This window comes from Terrapene carolina, unplaced genomic scaffold (assembly GCF_002925995.2).
Source record: "Terrapene carolina triunguis isolate 2854851 unplaced genomic scaffold, T_m_triunguis-2.0 Scaffold93, whole genome shotgun sequence".
In the NCBI taxonomy this organism is placed as follows: domain Eukaryota; kingdom Metazoa; phylum Chordata; order Testudines; family Emydidae; genus Terrapene; species Terrapene triunguis.
In genome coordinates this window covers 3,533,969-3,552,281 of record NW_020664444.1, presented here as the reverse complement: position 1 = coordinate 3,552,281, position 18,313 = coordinate 3,533,969, and the positions used below count along the sequence as shown (strand labels likewise).

At 47.3% G+C, this 18,313-nt stretch overlaps 2 protein-coding genes across 8 annotated transcripts in view; one reads left to right on the top strand and one right to left on the bottom strand.

Annotated features, from left to right (window-relative positions):
• Positions 1 to 10,115, top strand: part of TSC2 (TSC complex subunit 2) — a 40,763-nt gene extending 30,648 nt beyond the window's left edge. For all 6 annotated transcript variants that reach the window (XM_026650572.1, XM_026650571.1, XM_026650570.1 and 3 more), the window contains 9 exons: positions 297 to 799; positions 1,698 to 1,773; positions 2,815 to 2,901; positions 3,427 to 3,613; positions 4,722 to 4,861; positions 5,957 to 6,035; positions 7,186 to 7,277; positions 7,539 to 7,637; positions 8,298 to 10,115. In XM_026650572.1, coding sequence (XP_026506357.1) covers positions 297 to 799; positions 1,698 to 1,773; positions 2,815 to 2,901; positions 3,427 to 3,613; positions 4,722 to 4,861; positions 5,957 to 6,035; positions 7,186 to 7,277; positions 7,539 to 7,637; positions 8,298 to 8,468 — 1,434 coding nt within the window. In that variant the 3' untranslated portion in view covers positions 8,469 to 10,115. The remainder of the gene's footprint in view (positions 1 to 296; positions 800 to 1,697; positions 1,774 to 2,814; positions 2,902 to 3,426; positions 3,614 to 4,721; positions 4,862 to 5,956; positions 6,036 to 7,185; positions 7,278 to 7,538; positions 7,638 to 8,297) is intronic.
• A 2,785-nt stretch (positions 10,116 to 12,900) lies between these two features.
• Positions 12,901 to 18,313, bottom strand: part of PKD1 (polycystin 1, transient receptor potential channel interacting) — a 134,037-nt gene continuing 128,624 nt past the window's right edge. For both annotated transcript variants that reach the window (XM_026650565.2, XM_026650566.2), the window contains exon 46: positions 12,901 to 17,708. In XM_026650565.2, the coding sequence (XP_026506350.1) occupies positions 17,070 to 17,708 (639 nt within the window). In that variant the 3' untranslated portion in view covers positions 12,901 to 17,069. The remainder of the gene's footprint in view (positions 17,709 to 18,313) is intronic.

The following is an 18,313-nucleotide window of genomic DNA, read 5'->3' as shown; positions in this document are numbered from 1 at the left end:
TAGATTGCACGTGCAGTTAGGATTGTGTGCTCAGATGGTCAATCTAAGGCCTTGCTGGCCATTTGCACACACAGAAGAAATGGTAACTGCATGCGTATGGGCTCAGGGCTTAGACTTCTGTCCTTCTGGTAGTTAGGCCATCTCTGCCTATATTGAAGCAGCAATACTTTAGTATCATGTATTTAGTGGTGGCGATATTCTTCCTGTCCACTGGTGTCTTTTCCGTGCATGTTCTCTTGTGGGTTTTGTCAAGGTGCTACTCAGAAAAACAGCTTTTCTTTGACTTTTTCTTTAAGTCCTCTTCAACATCTAGTCAAGAAGAGAAATCTCTGAAATCCGACGAAGTGGTGGCCGGCGGAATTCCTATCGGCAGAGTTGTCCCTTCAGAGGATGGCAGGACTCTGGAAGAACTCTCCTTCCAGCCTTCCCAACCACTCAGCAAATCTAGCTCTTCCCCTGAGCTTCAGACGCTGCAGGAAGTCCTCAAAGACACAAACACTAAAGAAGCAACTGGAAGGCTGAGCACGGAACTGAAATCGAAATCTCAGTCTGGGAACCTTGAAGGAGAAGGGGCCAGTAGCTGGCTGAGCCAAGGGGATGACGCTGGAATAACTGGCACAGCCAGACTGGATTGTAGCGTCCCTTCTTCCTCTCCCCGCTCACCCAGCGGCCACCGTCCTAGAGGGTACACCATCTCGGATTCAGCCCCTTCGAGGAGAGGCAAAAGGGTAGAGAGAGATGCCTTCAAGAGCAGGACAGCAGCCTCCAATGCCGAGAAAGTACCTGGAATAAACCCAAGGTGGGTAGGTAGTTGCGGGAGGTGCCTAAAAAGGGCTTATGGTGTTTCCAGATGTAAACTTCATTTTAACTCATGTCTCAGAACTAAGATTTTTAGAGGTTTAGCTAAACTTGTTTAAATCCAACACACAAAAGGTTTTCTGGATCTTACAAAACCTAAAACTGAACAGCCAGGAGGTGTAACTTTCTATAATTTAATCCGTGTTTTAGTACCTGTAACCTGAATTTTGGGCAAAAAGAAATGTGGCAAACATCTCAACTTCTAAACTTTTTGTTGTTGTTGCTAAAAACAATTAATTTGGATTAACATTCCTCCCCATTTGGAATCAAAACACACACGTGCAATTTGAAGGCAGGAGAGCTAGAAAGCAAATTAACTATAAACCGGTGAACCAGAGCAGTTTCTCTGTCTGAGATGAATGAAATGCAAAATGGTAAGCAGCATGAACAGTGGGGGGAAAAGTAAATTAGATTGGTTGTTTGAGCCTAGTGGTATCCCAGAGCACTAATTTGAAGATTTTTACCTTGCTGGTGGTATATTAATTTGTGAATTATTCAGAGGAGTCGAGAGCCGAAGAGAATTCGTTAATCTTCTAAGTCTGAAATAAAACAATGGCCATGAGACAGGATTTGAGTTCCACTCCTTTGTCTGTCATAAAGATCCAGTGCACTTCCTGGCGTAGGGAAGCCATGCTGCTGCCCCTGTTGAGCTCTTTGATTTTATGGTACAGTAGGTGCATGTACAGAAACTGTAGATGGAGCAAATACCTGCCGTGCCGTCAATGGAGGGATTCTGCTCTGTGAGCAGCTAATCTCCGAGCTCTCCTAAAGCGCGGTTGTATGCCACAGATTGACGTGGGCTTTCCTGTAGGGTAACAGGATTTAATTTCTCTTCTTAGCTTTGTGTTTTTACAGTTATACCACTCCCCGTTCTTTGGAGATGAATCCAACAAGCCCCTTTTGTTGCCAAATGAGGTAGGCAATGATTTTAAGCATGAACACTTGGAATGACTGCTGTAATCCCACTTGCTGTTAAAAAGCTACATAGATACTAATTAACAAATCAAGAGGCTGGATGGTGGCAGTTATGGGTTGTTCCTTAATGGCCTGGCTGCTGGAGATGTAAAATCTTGGCTATCCCCGATGAACTGATGACCCTTGTTTGTAATTATGGATTGTGATTTCCCTCCCCTCTCTGTTTCTCACAATGCTGATGTACTGCTATGATGAGATGGCTCAGTTCCCACTCCTAGAGCCAACAGCGACCAATTAGCTTGCCAAGCAGTACATTTGCTCTCCACGGGCAGGGTTTTTGCCCCCATAGTACTAGCTTCCAAACAAGTAGGTGTGTTGTTGCTTTGGTGGGAACCGCACTGGGTGAAATTGGGCAGTGTGTGTTGGAGAAGGTGGCTAAAACATTGGTGGGGACCAATATGACAGACTGGGAGTGGCCAAGGGGAGTTATCCATCGCAGAAATAGACCAGAATAAAACCAGTGTTCGGTGGGGAAGTACAGCGCTGTAGAGATGGCACAAAGCGTAGAGAACCTACTGGTAAAATACGAGTTCGGGTTGTCATTTCCTCGGTCCAAGTAGCAAACCAGCTGGGAGATGCACAAATAATGGGTGAGCTAAAGTACTGTTCTGTGTGACAGTATCCAAGAAAGGTGTTTTCTAGAGCTGACCCTGCAGTGAGTTCTTTGTGCTTAGAGGTAAGAAGTTGTCATGGCTGGTGCTTCAAATACATTCAGTTGTCAGGAGATTAAATTACTATGAAACAGAAAAAACAGAAAAAGGAATAATACACCCTATTAAACACTTCTTTATTTGTATCAGTAGGAAGCTAATATTATATGTGCCTTTCTGTGCTAAATACCTTAATGAAGTTTATCAAGGAATAATTGTGTGACGATCAGGAGTCTCTTACTACATATGCCCTCAAGGTCTATGGGGGGGCTGCTTATCAGTGCCATTCAAAGAAATGTTGTAATTCACAGTGGCCGTGTTTTAATTGTAGACATTTGAAAGCTCGGTGCAGCTCCTAGATCAAATTCCTTCCTATGACACCCACAAGATTGCCGTGCTCTATGTAGGAGAAGGACAGGTGAGTTCTTACACATACACTAGAGGCCAAGCAGCTTCACTTGAACTGCAGTCATTTCTACCCATTTTCAAGTAGCTTCTTTTTGTGTTGTGGCTTCCCAGTTTATACAGAGAGTGCCCAAGCGATTGCAAAATGCCTTGAGGCCTGAGGTTTCACCTTAGTACTTGTTCATAGTGCTGTACAAGCCCCGACTGTGCAACTTTACAGCAACTGGGCTTATATTTCACTTAGTCCACTGTATCTTTTGCTAATCTCATTTCCGAGTGACTCTTCGTGACATTGGCTTTTCTTCCACGTGGCCAGCTCTAGAAGCTTTTCAGACTTTTAAGCAAATATTCTGCTAGCCCAGCCCAGACTCGGTGAACACTTTTGTCACCCGCCTGTACGGAGTCTGCCCTTGTGCTCTGCTTGCCAGTCGCGGAGTCGGTTCACAGAACTTGTAAGGAAGTGAATACGTTTTAACAGTCAAAAGGTGCGAGGAGGTACTTGAAACTCCTATATGAGACACTCCATTTTTTCTCCTAGAGCAACAATGAGATCGCTATTCTGTCGAATGAACATGGCTCCTATAGATATACGGAGTTTCTGACTGGCTTAGGGAAGCTCATTGAACTCAAAGATTGCCAGCCTGATAAAATTTACCTTGGTGGTCTGGACGTGTGTGGGGAGGATGGTCAGTTTACCTACTGCTGGCACGATGACATTATGCAAGGTAGGGCATCCCAAGTAAAGGGTTACACTTCTTGGGGGACAGGAATGATGCCTTAATGCACAAGTCAGAGGGTCTGTACACCGTTAAACTTTACCGTGTGGTGCCAAATTGCTTCTGTGTTCGGGGTGTGGTAAAGAGAGGGATTTCCTACCAGCTTCCTGAGGCTGCCTGGGCTCCCTTTCCATGTTGTTTAATATGTTTAATCTTCTGCACTGATGATTTGGGAGAGGTTGACACACACATTTATATTAGGCAAAAAAATCTCACATTTTACTCTGAACATACAGACCGTATGAGACATGGTTTTATGTCTGTCCTTGTGGCAAATCAGTCTTGTTTCATGGACCACTGGATTACCAGAAACCAGATGACGTATTATAGCAGCTGCACACATGGAAACTGTGCCAATGTTTCTTTAGAGAACGGTATTTAAAGCTGGGTGCTGTTGTCAATGTTAATCTCGTAACTGGGTGTTAACGCAGCAGCATCACACAATCGGCAGTGAAAAGAAATACATTTAAAAGTCTAAGGTACTTAATTCTTTCTGTACAAGGCAGATTCTCCTCATCTATGCTGCTGTGGCCCTACAGAAATTGCTGTAAGGGACTTTTTCCTTAAATCTCTCATGTATATTGGGATAAGTGTGCTAATAAATGTAGGGTAACAGGGAATGCATCTGAGAAGACTAACTCTTGCAGGCCGGATCGGCCATTTTGGCCCTGATATAACTGGGAGCAGACTAAGGGCTGCCAGTTTCAGAAGTCCCATAGGGTCTTCTCCATGGCCTGAGAATTGGCTGCAGCGTTGTGCACTCTGACATGTCCCCAGTGCAGTGCAAAGCATAGGATGGGGTCTGAGGAGCTGGCCGACAGTGTTCAGCTCTTACAAAGCAGCACAGATTTGTCAAAGCAGCACAGCGTGAAAGTTCAGCTGTCAGTTTGACTTTCAGACAAATGCCGTGTACAGAACATTATCGCAATAGGATCCTAGGTATCCTATCAATCTGTCCCAGCATCACCTGCAGTAAAGTTATTAGTTGCATCTCCTATTTTCTATCCCAGCTTGGTTTTGTTTGATTGATTTTTTCCCCCCCCCCCCCTTCCCCTAGCCATTTTTCACATTGCGACTTTGATGCCCACGAAGGATTTGGATAAATATCGCTGCGACAAGAAGAGGCACCTTGGGAATGACTTTGTTTCCATAGTTTATAACGATTCTGGTGAAGACTTTAAATTGGGAACGATAAAGGTACAAGAGTTTATACTTGGGTCTGCGTATAAATAGGGCCCTACCAAATTCACGGTCCATTTTGGTCAATTTCACGGTCGTAGGATTTTTAAAATCATACTTTGCATGATTTCAGCTAGTTAAATCCACTCTGAAGGCAGTGCAGAAGTAAGGGTGGCAATACCATGACCCCCCTAAAATAACTTTGTGACCCCCCTGCAACTCCCTTTTGGGTCAGGACCCCCTATTTGAGAAACGTTGGTCTCCCCCATGAAATCTGTATAGTATAGGGTAAAAGCACACCAAAGACCAGATTTCATGGTCTGTGACGCGTTTTTCATGGCCGTGAATTTGGTAGGGCTGCCCTACTTATTAAACATCTGTTGGACTGATGCAGCTCACTGGAAAGCGTCCAAAGATGAACAGGACTTTCCACTTGCATGGCAGCAATGGGTTCTTTGTAAAATTGTTAATCTCTGTGTGTGTTGTCGAAAGCTGTGACGCCAATTCAGATATTTCTTTGGGTGGGGGCAAATTCCAGTCCTGGTCTCTCCCCCACCCCCTCCCCCTGCAGGGACCCTGATTCTCCTTCAGCCAGGGAGTCTCCCCTCTCTGTTACCCACACAGTGCATGAGCCAGTGCCGCCAGGAGCCGAGTTCTGGGCAGACTCGCCTGCACTCTGCCGTACAGGAATAGACAACCCATGCACCAGGTCGCAACCCCACTCACTGAAAATTGGCTCTGCCTGCATGGAGGGGCATCCAGGTCATAGTTCAGTGGCATTGCAACCACGCAGCCAAGCGACACTCCAGACCACTCCGCCAACAGCTGTACTGATTAGTACAGGACCTCTGCTTAAAAGTGGTCGGATCCTGCCCTGCACGGCTCCATGGCCTGTGGAACTTTAGCGACTGCAAATACCTGGGGTGGTATCCCAGCCTCCTAACTGGCACCGCTGGTCTAAAGACTATTTGGTTATGAATTGGGACTTTTTACCTTGCTGTATTCAGACTGCATCAGTGGATTGCATCTGTAGATGTCATAATGGTTGCCAGTAAAATATGCCTGTAAGTGTGTGTTATGCTTCTGTGTTACAATATTTTGTTTCCTCCCTAGGGCCAATTCAACTTTGTGCATGTTATAATCACACCGCTTGACTATGACTGCAACCTGGTCACGTTACAATGTCGGAAAGGTAGGGTTAGTTCTCGAACAATGTTTCTACTGGTTCGCACGACAACTTCCTTAACTTCATTGGAATGTTTGTACAAGTCTCCAGGTGGTAAAACTTTAGAATCGTAGAAATGTAGGACTGGAAGAGACCTCAATATAGGTCATTTAGTCCAGTCCCCCGCCCTGAGGCAGGACTAAGTATTCAGAGCCAATCCCCTCCTGTAACCGCACATCCCATATTGCCATTTTACCTGGCTTAGGTAGACCCTTCCTGAACTGTGATTTGTACTCCCAATAAAAGCTTTCCAGCTCCCTTTAGAGGAGCCCATTAAGAGAAATGCTCCAAAATTGTGTCACCACCTGGTATTGGGGGATGCAGCCAATCAGTAATTCTTCCCCACTGGACCATAAGACAGCTATCTTCTAGTTAGGGGGATGCATGGAGTCCCAGCCGGTGACCAGAACGCCCCCATTTTGGCTTCTGCTCTGCACACCGATATAGTGACACATTTTTTTGGCAGGTTGGAGGAAGAAATCCTGGTGGCTAGTCCCCCTCCAACTTCCTTCCCCGCAGTGCAGTGAGCGGCCCTTGAGAGTCGGACATGGCTCCTCCTGGCTCTTTGGAACATCAGTTGGAGGGGGGGTTGCAACTGTTTCAGGGCGTACTCCCTCGTTTAGGGCTGTGGGGGGGACCTTTGCAGCCTTACCAGATCCCACATTGATCCCCAGCATGTATCACCAAGGGGCCAACCATACACCCCACGCCCCACCCACAATGCACGTCTCTAATGAAACCCCTTCCAGTCTGAGAAACATAGCTATGAATAGTCTGCCCCTGCCTCTGTGTTTTGGGGGAATCATGGATTGTGACTAGGGTTCCTGGGAAAGGCCTTCTCTGTGGAGCAGTCAGAGCTCGGGAGCCCCCAGAGTATTGCACCCTTGTGCCCTGAGCAGTGTTACAATAGACGCTATAATACTTTATGGAGACCTTTTTTTCGAGGCAGACGATTGGAGAGTAAAATGTACTCTGATTTCTCACTACCTTGACTCTCATGCTGGAAATCCTCATGAAGTTGAATTTATCACATCCCAGTACGTATAATTACTGGCTAATTCTGGCTTTTCACCTTTTAAAGTGACGATCTTTAAATCTTTTCCATTTGAACATACAGACATGGAAGGGCTGGTGGACACAAGTGTTGCTAAGATTGTCTCGGATAAGAATCTGCCGTTTGTAGCCCGCCAGATGGCCCTGCATGCTAATGTGAGTACTGTCTGGGTTCTCTTCAAGGACTGTTACCTTTCTGCTAGGATCACGCTCTGCCACCCCAGGGAAATTAATGCAACTTGGCCAAGAAATTAAACTCTCAGAGCTCTATCCGTTGAATAACCAGTCGAGTCAGAAGCATCTGAACTTCACAGACTGAGTTGAAGTTCAACGACTAAACTAATTATGTTGTGTAAACAATTTATTACTCTTGTTGTCATGGGAGCTGTGTTTAAAACTTCTTTTCCCTTGAATCAGATGGCTTCCCAGGTTCACCATAGCAGATCGAATCCTACAGATACTTACCCATCAAAATGGATAGCGAGGCTACGTCATATTAAGAGGCTCAGGCACCGGGTAATTCAAGTTTGTTTTTCCTTCCCTGACATATTGCACATCTGGAACGCTTAGCACAAGCAAGCACAATTATAAATATCTGGAGAAAATAAGAATGAACTGTCAAAGGCCTGTGAATAAGTTAAAGGGATGTCTGCCTTGAAAGCTTCAGGCCTTGTTTACGCTACAGGGAAAAGTCGATCTAAGCTACGCAATTTGAGTTGCGTGAATAGCGTAACTCAAGTCGACAGAGCTTAGATCTACTTACCGCTGGGTCCACACTACGCGATATCGACGGGAGACGCTCTCCCATCGACTCCCCTTACTCTTCTCGATCCGGTGGAGTTCAGGAGTCGACGGAAGAGCGATCTGCGGTCGATGTAGCAGGTCTTCCCTAGGTTCGTTAAATTGACCACCGGTGCATCGATTGCCACGCGTAAGTGTAGACAAGCCCTCAGACTAACCAGACTCTAGTGAGAATAGGGTTTGAAGCTACAGGCAGCTAAAGAGCCCTCCATTTCCATTGGCTACAGTGGGAGTTGAGGACACCAGGTCCTGCAGGGTTGTGCGTGTGATGCAGGGTTCAGATCCAAGTGGCAATAGGGGGAGCTGTACCTACTAACATGCCGAGGGGGAATTGTGGGGATATCCTGCTGACCTGTTCCTCTGACGCTCTTTCAGATCCGAGAGGAAACCCAGTACCAGACACCTGGCTTCCCCCTGATGCAAATGCACCCTTCTGCTCTTACTAAACCCCCTCCCCAGGTACCACAGGACCCAGCATCAACCTATGAAACTGGGCAGAGAAAGAGGCTGATCTCCTCGGTGGATGACTTCACAGAATTTGTGTAAATCCCCATGTGATCAGCGTCTGCCCTCGGGCATGCGGCGGAGGGGGGAAGAGAGGAGTGAACGCTCTTGACCCTGCACACTAATTCAGCACTGCCACAGGGAGACCACTGGGACTTGGCAAACTCGGTGTGGCTATGTTACCTTCGTGTGAACTAGTTACTGGACCGCCGTGTGACTCTGATAGACATCGTCGTCTTGACTTTGAGTCACCCACCATCAGGAAAGGAGGATTTTCTACCCTAGCTGGAGAATCCCAGAGTGGACCGAGCCTATAAATTTGGTCTTTATTTGGCTAGAGACATGAAGTGAAGTTTAAGGGTATCCATCTCTGCTAGCAGCTTTCTTGCAAAATTTAAGCATTTCTCTAAGCAGGAGGAGGCAAAGCAGCAAGCCAGGATATGGTTCCCCACTCATCACTTGGTGGGACGATGCAGAAGCAAATGGTGTTTTAACCCAACCAAATGAAAGCTTCAGTCACAGTCTCTGGACACTTGGGATCTCCATTTCCTCTACATGGGTGGAAAAGCTCTATTAGCATTCATGAGAGCTGCATGCACTTTCCAACTAGTTCTTAACACCAGCTCTAATTATAGGAATGTCCACTAGCTTCACAAGTTACCTGTAAAAACTGCAGCTGCCTTTATTTCCCAGGAGATCTCCTCGCTTGAGGACATCTCCATGAGTCTCCCACTCCAGTGAAATTGTTCTCTCAGACCTTAATGATATAAGTAGGGAGATGTCTGCAGGTCAGTGGAGAGGCAGAATGGTAATCAAAGCTGGTATGGAAATCGCTGCCCATGAATAAACTGTCTTGTAATGAACACTCCGTTAAACCCAGGATTCCAAAGACAATTTGGGCCAGTTTTGGAAATTATGAGCAAAGGATTTAGCTAGAGGCCTTGCCTTGCTTCTAGTGCAGTCAATGGCTAAGCTTCCATTGACTCCAAGGGCAGCAGGATGGTCCCCAAGAATGTGGCCAGGATGCTGGGAAGTAACTTGACCCGTTTGTGCGTATTCACACGCTCTTCAGAGAGGTGAGTGGTAGCCCAGTGTGTGACCAGGCTGCACTTGACTGGCCTATAATGTGGCCTTGCCAGAAATCTTTCCTCAAATGCAAAATTTCCTCTTCCCTTTTAAACGACCCTTGGCTCTGGTTGGCGGCAGCATCGCCATATTGGACTTGTCATATGGTGACGGTCCCACCTTTGGAAGCCAGCAGTTTGGATTGTATGTAAAGGGTCCTTTTAATGCAGATGTGCGCCAGGCCTTTCAGAAGTAGCATGTCTTGTGGTGACAGATAATGGGACACTACACTACCATAATGGGAGAAGCTATGTAAGCTGGAACGTACTGTGACTACTTTACTGTGTGCTTTTGTCACTCCTCAGTGGCTGCTGTCCTCATCAAAACGAGGGACGAGCTCTTAATTCGCTAAACTCAGTGACTGGGTAACAGCAGGTTTTAGTGACTGGGTAACTTCTGAGTAATTTGAATGGAATCGCAGGCAAGCAATCAAAAGCCGGAATTCTTTTTGGAGGGAGGGAAAGGGGAGCTACTGACCAATGTGGGACTGTCCATTAACTCATGTGTACGTCCTGTTTTGAGTGTTTATACATTGTAAATGAAATAAAAGTATTTGTATGGTTACTGGGTTCTTACTGGGATGGGCAATCTCTTGTGTTGCGTGTTGAAACCACTCCAGATGAATCGGCTCCGTCATTTGACAATCAGACCATTTCCATCTGACCTGTGAAAGGTGTCTGGTACCAGAGCCGCATTTGTCCAAAGAACAGGTACAGGATGGGCGGCGGCAGCAGGACAAACTCCCGCACTACCTTGCCAGTTCGCCTCAACCCTGATTGGGAGGGATCGCTAGGCATAAGCATAGATTAGTTCTCTTGGCCTCTCAAGACTGGCTTTAAGGAGGCCAGTGGTGAAGTGTAGACTCGTGTCTGAGCAGCACTGGACTGAAAACCTGTGGACTCCGTTCCCAGAAGCACCACTTTGTAAAGTTTTTGGTGCTGCTACCTGGGGCTGGATTTGAAACAGTGACGCGGAAGTAAGATGCTGACTCCCCTTCTATGAATTTTTCAGATGTTAAAATACATAATGGTATGTAACCACTTGCTGAAGTTGCAGGAATGCTGGTGTTTCCCAGTGACATACATGGAGCCACATGTGACCTATGTTGAGTCCATGCGCCAGATACATGTTCAGCCACAAGCAAGCAGCTGTGAGTCTCTTTTACACAGAGCAAATTCTGAATTTGTTTTGAAGCAGAACATCTATCAAAGATCTCAAAGCTCCTTAATGAAGCAACATGGATTAATTACCCCGCTACCAATTTGTTACCAATAATCGAAACCAGGTATTTTTCACGGGTTTGAATTTCCTCAGTATTTGAAGTTGCCGAGTTGGACTAGCTCCGAAGCGAATGGCTTTCAGACCTTTCTGTCGTACTGCAGCACAGCACCTCCTAGATGCACGCTTCCGACAGTGGTGCACATGGATTGCTAAGAGGCAAAGAGGATGTCGTGGCAGCTTCCAACAAAAGCAACAAAAGCGTAGCAGACATTTACTTAGCAGTCATGGTCTTTATTTGACATTGTCATTTTGAAGAAACATTCCCACCGTTACAAAATAGGCTATTTTTGCCAATGTAACGTTGACCAGAAGGCACTGTTTCCTTCCATCCTTCCTTTCCTGATCATCCATTGCTACAAAAAGCATTATATAGATTTCCCACCCCCCAGCCCCCACCCCTTAACTAGCTGATAGGGTTCTGTATTAAGCAGCTTGATACTATTGCATCATTGTGAGACTTAAGGCAATAAATAAGAAACCATCTCTTGGTGACTATAAACACAAAATATACATTCAAGAGTATTTATTAGTTAGGGATGCAAGTCAAACGTATTGCTGTTGACAAGGAGTATAATCTCATGACTAATAGTTCTGGCTGCAGCTCAGCTCAGATTTCATATACTTGCTACCTTCACTGTGACACTTCAAGGAACCTCATGCTTGTGGCTAAAGGCTCTGTACAAACAAGGTCTCCTGTGAGAACTATGATCGCTTTAAAGCTGTATGACTGAAGTGTCCGGCTTTTCTGAAACACCTGCGTGGGCTCTAGAGCTGCTCCACCGACTGGGATCCAAGGAAAGTAGTAGGGCAGTTGTCCTAACCCATCTTTGCTCTTCTACAGTTAGAAGAAGCACTTGGTAAGACTCATTCACACCACCATACACACGCGCACACAGCTAGCTGGATAAGAAACTCATTCACGTTAAGGCCTAACTTAAGAAAAACCTGGCTCTTCACATTGGGAGCATCCTAACTTTAACCTTTACTGCCACCTACGAGCTTACTAAAGGCCGTGCCAACCGTTTTGGCTTTCAGTTTGCTATCATCTCTTAACTTTATCGTCCCTGTGCTAACTGTGTTCAATGAACTTCCTCTAACAGAGCCTATTCAAGGCTTTTGTGGGAGAGGGGCGTCTAAATACACTCTATTGTAGCCAAACTAAAGCTGACAACAAATGCCTCATTTTTGCCCTTTAGCTCTTCAAGGTTCTATTAGACTTTCAAAGCCCCTGGCAATTAACTGATACATTCAGCCTTAGTACCTAGTCCCTGCAGATACCATTTAGCTCTTGGAAAAATTACAGTTGGTTGAGAGGCCACTCATCTCAGATAGATGGTAACCATCCTCCAATACTATGTTTTTAACGGTTGTCATGTCTACAGCCTGTCCTCTAGACCACGAGTTTAGTGGAGCTGTAACCGTGGAGTCTTTGGCTGGCCAGCTAATTCTGTTCCCTGCATAGGGGTCAGACTCCTAATCGGAACGACTAGAGCAATGCTATCTAGTTTAGTGGGCAATTGTTTTCATCCATGTGGGAAGCGGTTGTTAGCAGTCTTGGTGTCATATGAGCATGGGTATTTATAATCAGGGAGGATCATCTTATTGTGTTCTCATCTGGCCTGACCTCGGTTGGTGGTCTGTGGTCTGCACTCATAAACATTTCTTGCAACGTGGGAGGGAGATCCTGTGGTAATTTTTTTTTTTCCTAAGCTGCACTCCAAGCCCTCCGTCCTCCAGGTGCTATCTTCCCAAATGGAAAAGAGGGAAGCGAATTGGTTTGTTCAGCTGGCAGAGCACACTGACAGATAGGAAGTGCTAGTGGCCATGGGAATGCTGGGGTGAAACAAACTTGGTGAAGGTCTCATGTTCACTGCAGCATTGGGCAGGGGGAGGTGTCTGTCTTCATTGTAGAAAAGACCCAAGTGTGGAAAAAAGTTCCTAGAGCTAGGGTAGGAAGGATATTCGAAGAGTGAAATTCCCACTAATATAGAACTAGACCTTCCCTTACGTGAAATACCTTATGTAAGGATCCTAGAGGCACTTGTCTGTCTTGTGCTGGCTTCCTCCCCCATCTGAACATGGTGCTAATTCCCTTATTTGTTAACAATCGACACTCATCATCTGATTTCTAGAACCATTTCTCCTCTTGAGGCTAACCTTCCCCAGATCTAGACACTTCTTACATTAGAAGGTGCGCTGTATGTAGAAAATGGAATTTAATCACAAAGAATCAGTTCTGAAATGCCCTATTAGCCCATTACCACTTGTTCTAAAGAAAGCTATAGCAGGCATGTTGGAATGTTTGTTCATTTTAAAAGGCAGCGGCTACTTGAAAATCCTTCCTTAATACAGTAATACTGGTAGAAGTTTGCCTTTACCTCCAGTCCTTCCCCACTACTTACGTCTCAAACCTTTCCTCCAAGAACCTCCAAGACTTCCTTGAAAGAGTCATCAATTAAAGGCAGAAGAGGGACCATTAGACGAGGCTGACCTGCGTAACACAGGCCAGAGGATTTCATCCAGTTACCTCTGTACTGAGCCCCCCTCCCCCTCCTTGCAGTGAGGTGAATGAGCAATGCCTATGGTACAGCTAGGGAAAAGGACCCCTGGGAATTGTGACTTTGCGCAAGGTCACACAGCACATATTGTAGGCCTAGAAAGGCTGAGTCCTGGTTACTGTCAGTTAAATCCCACACCCCTTCCCTTCTCATTTGATTGAGGAGCCTGTCTGCTTCATTTTTTTCCAATCATGGGGAAAATCAAGTGAGTTGCTCGATTTGTCAGTACAGACGGCACTATGGCTCTTGTGTGTTTATAGGATACACCTCGCCTCTAACGCTGCTTTGTCTCCAAAGCCGGGCGTTGGGAATCTAGCGGAGACTTTGTGGTGAGTACTTAAATGGTGGCCATGCTGCTTATAAAAAGTAGAGGGAACTGGGGTTGTTAAAAAGCAGTGGTTAAATAGTCTGAATGTGCCCCCTCCCCCCCAAAATCTAAGGGCAGCTGGATCGCAGTACACTCAATAGCAAAACCTGCCCCTTGCTCTGGGTTCAGTTCTTGTAGCTGAACTAGCCTTCTGAACAGTAGTGGTGGTGGTTTTGTTGGCACTGTTTTCCTTAGTGACTGTAGTACCTGCAGCTAAGGGATGGGTGCCCATAACATCCACCTGCCATTTTCCAACTCGTATCCTCCCACTCCAGATGCCACTTCCAAAATTCCAAACACTTAACTTCTGCCACCGCCCTGCCCTAACCACAGCTGTTCCATCGCCTATGGTTCCTGCTTCCATTTCCTTCCGTCTATGCTCTACTTACCCCCTGGCTTGCTGTTCTTTCATTCCCTTCCTATCACCACCAAACCACCTTGCCGTTGTAAAGAGAACGTTCTTTATACATCACGCTAATCCCTCCCCCACGCCCTCTGCAGCTGCTCACCTAGTTCCGTCCTCTGCGCAACTAACTCAACAAGCACAAAACGACAAGAGTAACTTCCATGGCTGTAAACCCCAGGCCTGCTGCTCAAGTCTCCACAGAGAGGGAAGCAGGTGGGGAGTGCAGCACAAGGAAAGTCAACCTGGATCCAGTCTGTGGATTGTTGGAATACAACGCTGTGTGCAAACCATCTCACACGCACAGCAGGAGAGAGGCATCAGGAGCCGAGGGGCGAGAATAAGCAGCAAAAAGGTAAGAACTAACTCCAATGGAAGTGTCTTTAGGGAAACCCTGTCTCTAGCCTTTGTAAAGTTACTTAGCTGGAAAGGCGCACAGACTTCCCCGCTTAGGGCTCTCTCCTCCCCTGGATTAGGTAGTTGCAATGCTTGGAAAGGGGAGCTCTGTTACAAGCGAAGTGTCTTCTAAGAGCGGCAGCAATGGAGGCTAGATGGAGTCTAACGAGATGCTGTACCATGAACAATGGCCCTTGCTAATATTGGCCTTTGGTTTTGAAGAGCTCCCTAGCGTAATGTTACCTTTCAAAAGCCTTGAGCAAGATGTGGGGGGAACAACTCCTAGTGCATCGCGAGAGATCCCACTGCCACTCTCCGCTCCACCGTAGTGCCAGCCCGGCCCGCACCTCATCTGGCACGAGAGCACGCACGCCACATGCACTCTGACACCTAATACTTTATATACAACGAACATTCCCGGAAAGAAGCACTTAATACATCCTTTAAATAACTCTGACAACAGTGTTCTGTCTCCTATCTACATGTGTCAAACATGGTACCGATGCTATGAAAATATAGCAAATATATACATTTCAAAACCCCGTATAAATTACTTACAATATACATAACGCGGAATGACAAGGGTGAGGTGAACACGGGCTGGCCAGGGGGTTTCCATGGGCACTAGCTGCCAGGGAGATTTGGCTGATGGTAGCACCACTTAGCATAGCTGGAAATAATTTACATAGGCTGTGGCTGCCCAGAATAGGTGCATTTGATTGTTACCCACGCCAATTTTCTAAAAGGTAGTGCTGGACAAGTACCTCCATGGCATATCAAGCGTAGCACAGCTGTAGCTCGATATACTGTGGATTTCAGCGAAGTGGGGAGTGGAAGCAGGTTGGAGTAGGAGCGAATACATCTTCCTGTCCCAGACAGAAGCAAACCAAGAACCATCCGCCCCGTCTCTCACCACCTGCCTCTGCCGGCAGGTGGCTTATTCCCTGCATCACCTAGTGCATTTATTTTTTGAATGCGTTTGTTGTTCCTCTTTGGAAGCGCCTAAGAGCGCTGGAGAGTAGGTTTGAGTCTTGTTAGCTGGCACCCAGCCCCTGAGGCGGGGCTGCAGCTGGGGATGGTTCACTGGGAAACTGCGTTCACATTACCGTTTGCTCATTTCCGTTTATGATTTTTTTTTTTTACAAAAAAATACTGCTTTCATGATATATTATTCCATTCTCGTTAAAAAGGTCGCATGTGTCATTGTTAGCCAAGGAAAGCATTGTTAAAGTGCTCGGCAGTACATACAAAAAAGTAAACCAAAAAAAAAAAATACATATGTCAATACATTCCTTCAACTATAAAAACCAAGCAACCGACGAACCATACTTAGCCATTCAATCCACTGGCTGGGGGAAGATCAGTAGCTAAAGGGGAGCTGGGCCGGAATGGAGCCAGCATGCCGGCAGCCCCCTCTTTTAAGTGACCAATTAGAAGAACCCCCCCTAGGTCTCCAGTACCTTTTTGGTTGAGCTGTCACTAATTGCCATGTACTAAGACTGGCAGATTATTGGAAGCGGTGGCTTAATGTGGATTTCATGGTCATTCATATTCTTTAAATATTGAATTTCTTTAAATACAAATAACAGTACCAAATGCTGGAGGATAACACTAGCCAATACTGAAAACTAACTGATCTGGGTGTAGATACGGTCTCTCTCTCTTCATGCCAGTACAACGATTGAATTAAATAGCCCCCTGAAACCTGTCGTTTTCCTCCACCCACAGTGTGTCTGGTCTGTGAATCCAAAAGTCCGTTAAATCCTAACGCCTCGCAATTTCAGCTCTTCTCTTCCCGTTTTGGCGCAGCCAGCTGAGCACGGGAAATCCTGCTTGAGTTGCTCCTCGCACCATTCACGTTACTTCGCAGCAGTTCTTGATAAAGCAACTGAACAATAACAGGCCTCTGCTTTTGGAATCTGTTCATTTTGTTTGAAGCTAGGGTCACTTAGAAAGAGAGACGCTTCTTTTTAATATGGCCCTGATTAATGTTGCTTTTCCTCTTGCTGCCAACACTAAATATGATTAGGTGAGACCCCTGCGGCTTCTCTCATCTGGCCGCCTTGGTGAAGCAGGGTCTCTTAGGTTGTCCTGGACTGAAGGGCCAAACAGTCTATGAAACCAAAAAGCTGTGAAACCGTCGCTAAAGTAAACAGGAAACGGAGGCACCTAGGTAACAGAAGCTGCCAGTATGTACAACACACAGTGGCTGTGTCCATCTTCATTAGGCACTTGGGAGGCTCAGGGCAACGCCTGTATTCTTAGCCGCGTGTCCCGAGGCGGCAGTGATGCTGCTAGCATCTAAGCTGGCCAAGAACCCAGGAAGGCACAGTGGCTCCCCAGTCCTTGGTGTGGCATGAGTGCTTCAGCTTTCCACGCCGGTTCCCTGCGACTTCCGTTTCTGACCCGGAGCTGCGGTGGAACCTTCTCAGGCCATGTTACGAGGATCTCTCTGCCTTCCCAGGGGTGGCGCAGTGAGGTATTTTCCCAGAGACTCTGCACGTGGTCTCCAGTTACTTGATGCTGGGGTGGACCTTGTTCTTTGCCCGCAGTGGCTTTTTCTTCCTGACCACTGGCGTCGTGGTGGCATACGTCTTGTGCGGGGAGAGTAGAGAAGCCACGCTGAGGCCCCTACTGGCTCGGACTATCCGGCTGGGCACACAGCCTGTGCTGCTCTGCAGGGCACCCAGGGCACTGGCGGGATGGGAGGGCAACAGAGGGTCTCGGGGAGGGTGCAGGTCGGTGTTGGAAAAGTTCTCAGGATAAAGTCCCTGTGGCCCCTGATCTGTGCAACCCAGGCGGTACCGACTCAGCAGGTCCTCAGTCATCTGGATGTACTTCGTCCTGGTCCTCCTGCTCTGTGAGTCCTCCAGCTGCTGCTCCATGCGGTAGACGTCCTCTGTCACCTGGTTCACTCGGTCAAACTGGGCCAGCAACATCTCGAAGAGGGAGAGGAGCCGCTGGACATCAGCATCCACCTCTGAGCTCTCTCTGGTGCTCAGCGCCAGGCTGAGTCCATCCAGCTGGCTCGAAGAGGTGGAGGCCCTGGAGCTGTCGGAGGCTGCGCTGGGGGTGGGACCCCGGAAGGACTTGTCGCTGGAGGATCGGGATGGTAATGGCTCCATCCCTTCGAACCTCACCTTGTGCCGAAACTGGAAGGGAAGCGAGAGCAAAAGAGGGTTAGTGCAGAAAACAGGCACTCGTGAACCCTTGCCTGTCGCCCTGTAGGCGCCCACTCCACCCCAGCAGGAGGGATGGGAGTGAGCTCTTCATGTCAGCCTTGAATGACTATCTCCAACTGCAGAGTGCTCCCCACTTGGCCTGGCCGGATGACGGGGTGACCCAAATGAGGAGGGGGGGGGGGTTATATACCCACCAGCCTGATTAGAAACCAAACTGAACAGTGGGGGTGGCACAAGATGGACATGCCGGGGACGATGCTGGAGGCAGTCTCTGCTCCTGCCAGCCAGGGCATGCGCACTGCCACCATTCCTCTACCTGGGACACCAGCTATTGCTGCCAATCCTTCCGGCGCCTGCCAGTGGTGGCCCGTGACCCATACTGCTGTGGGCAGTGGCCTGTCACAGCTTGCCCCCACCCCGCTGCCAACTGCAATGGGGGAAACAATCAGTGTGTTTGTATCACCGGCCCCCATGGTCCTGTGAATGCAAAGGCCAGCCAAAACACTGCAAAACCATGCATCCCATGCTGCCCCCAGGGGACCTGCACCTCCGGCCATGATCCACCAGCCAGGAGC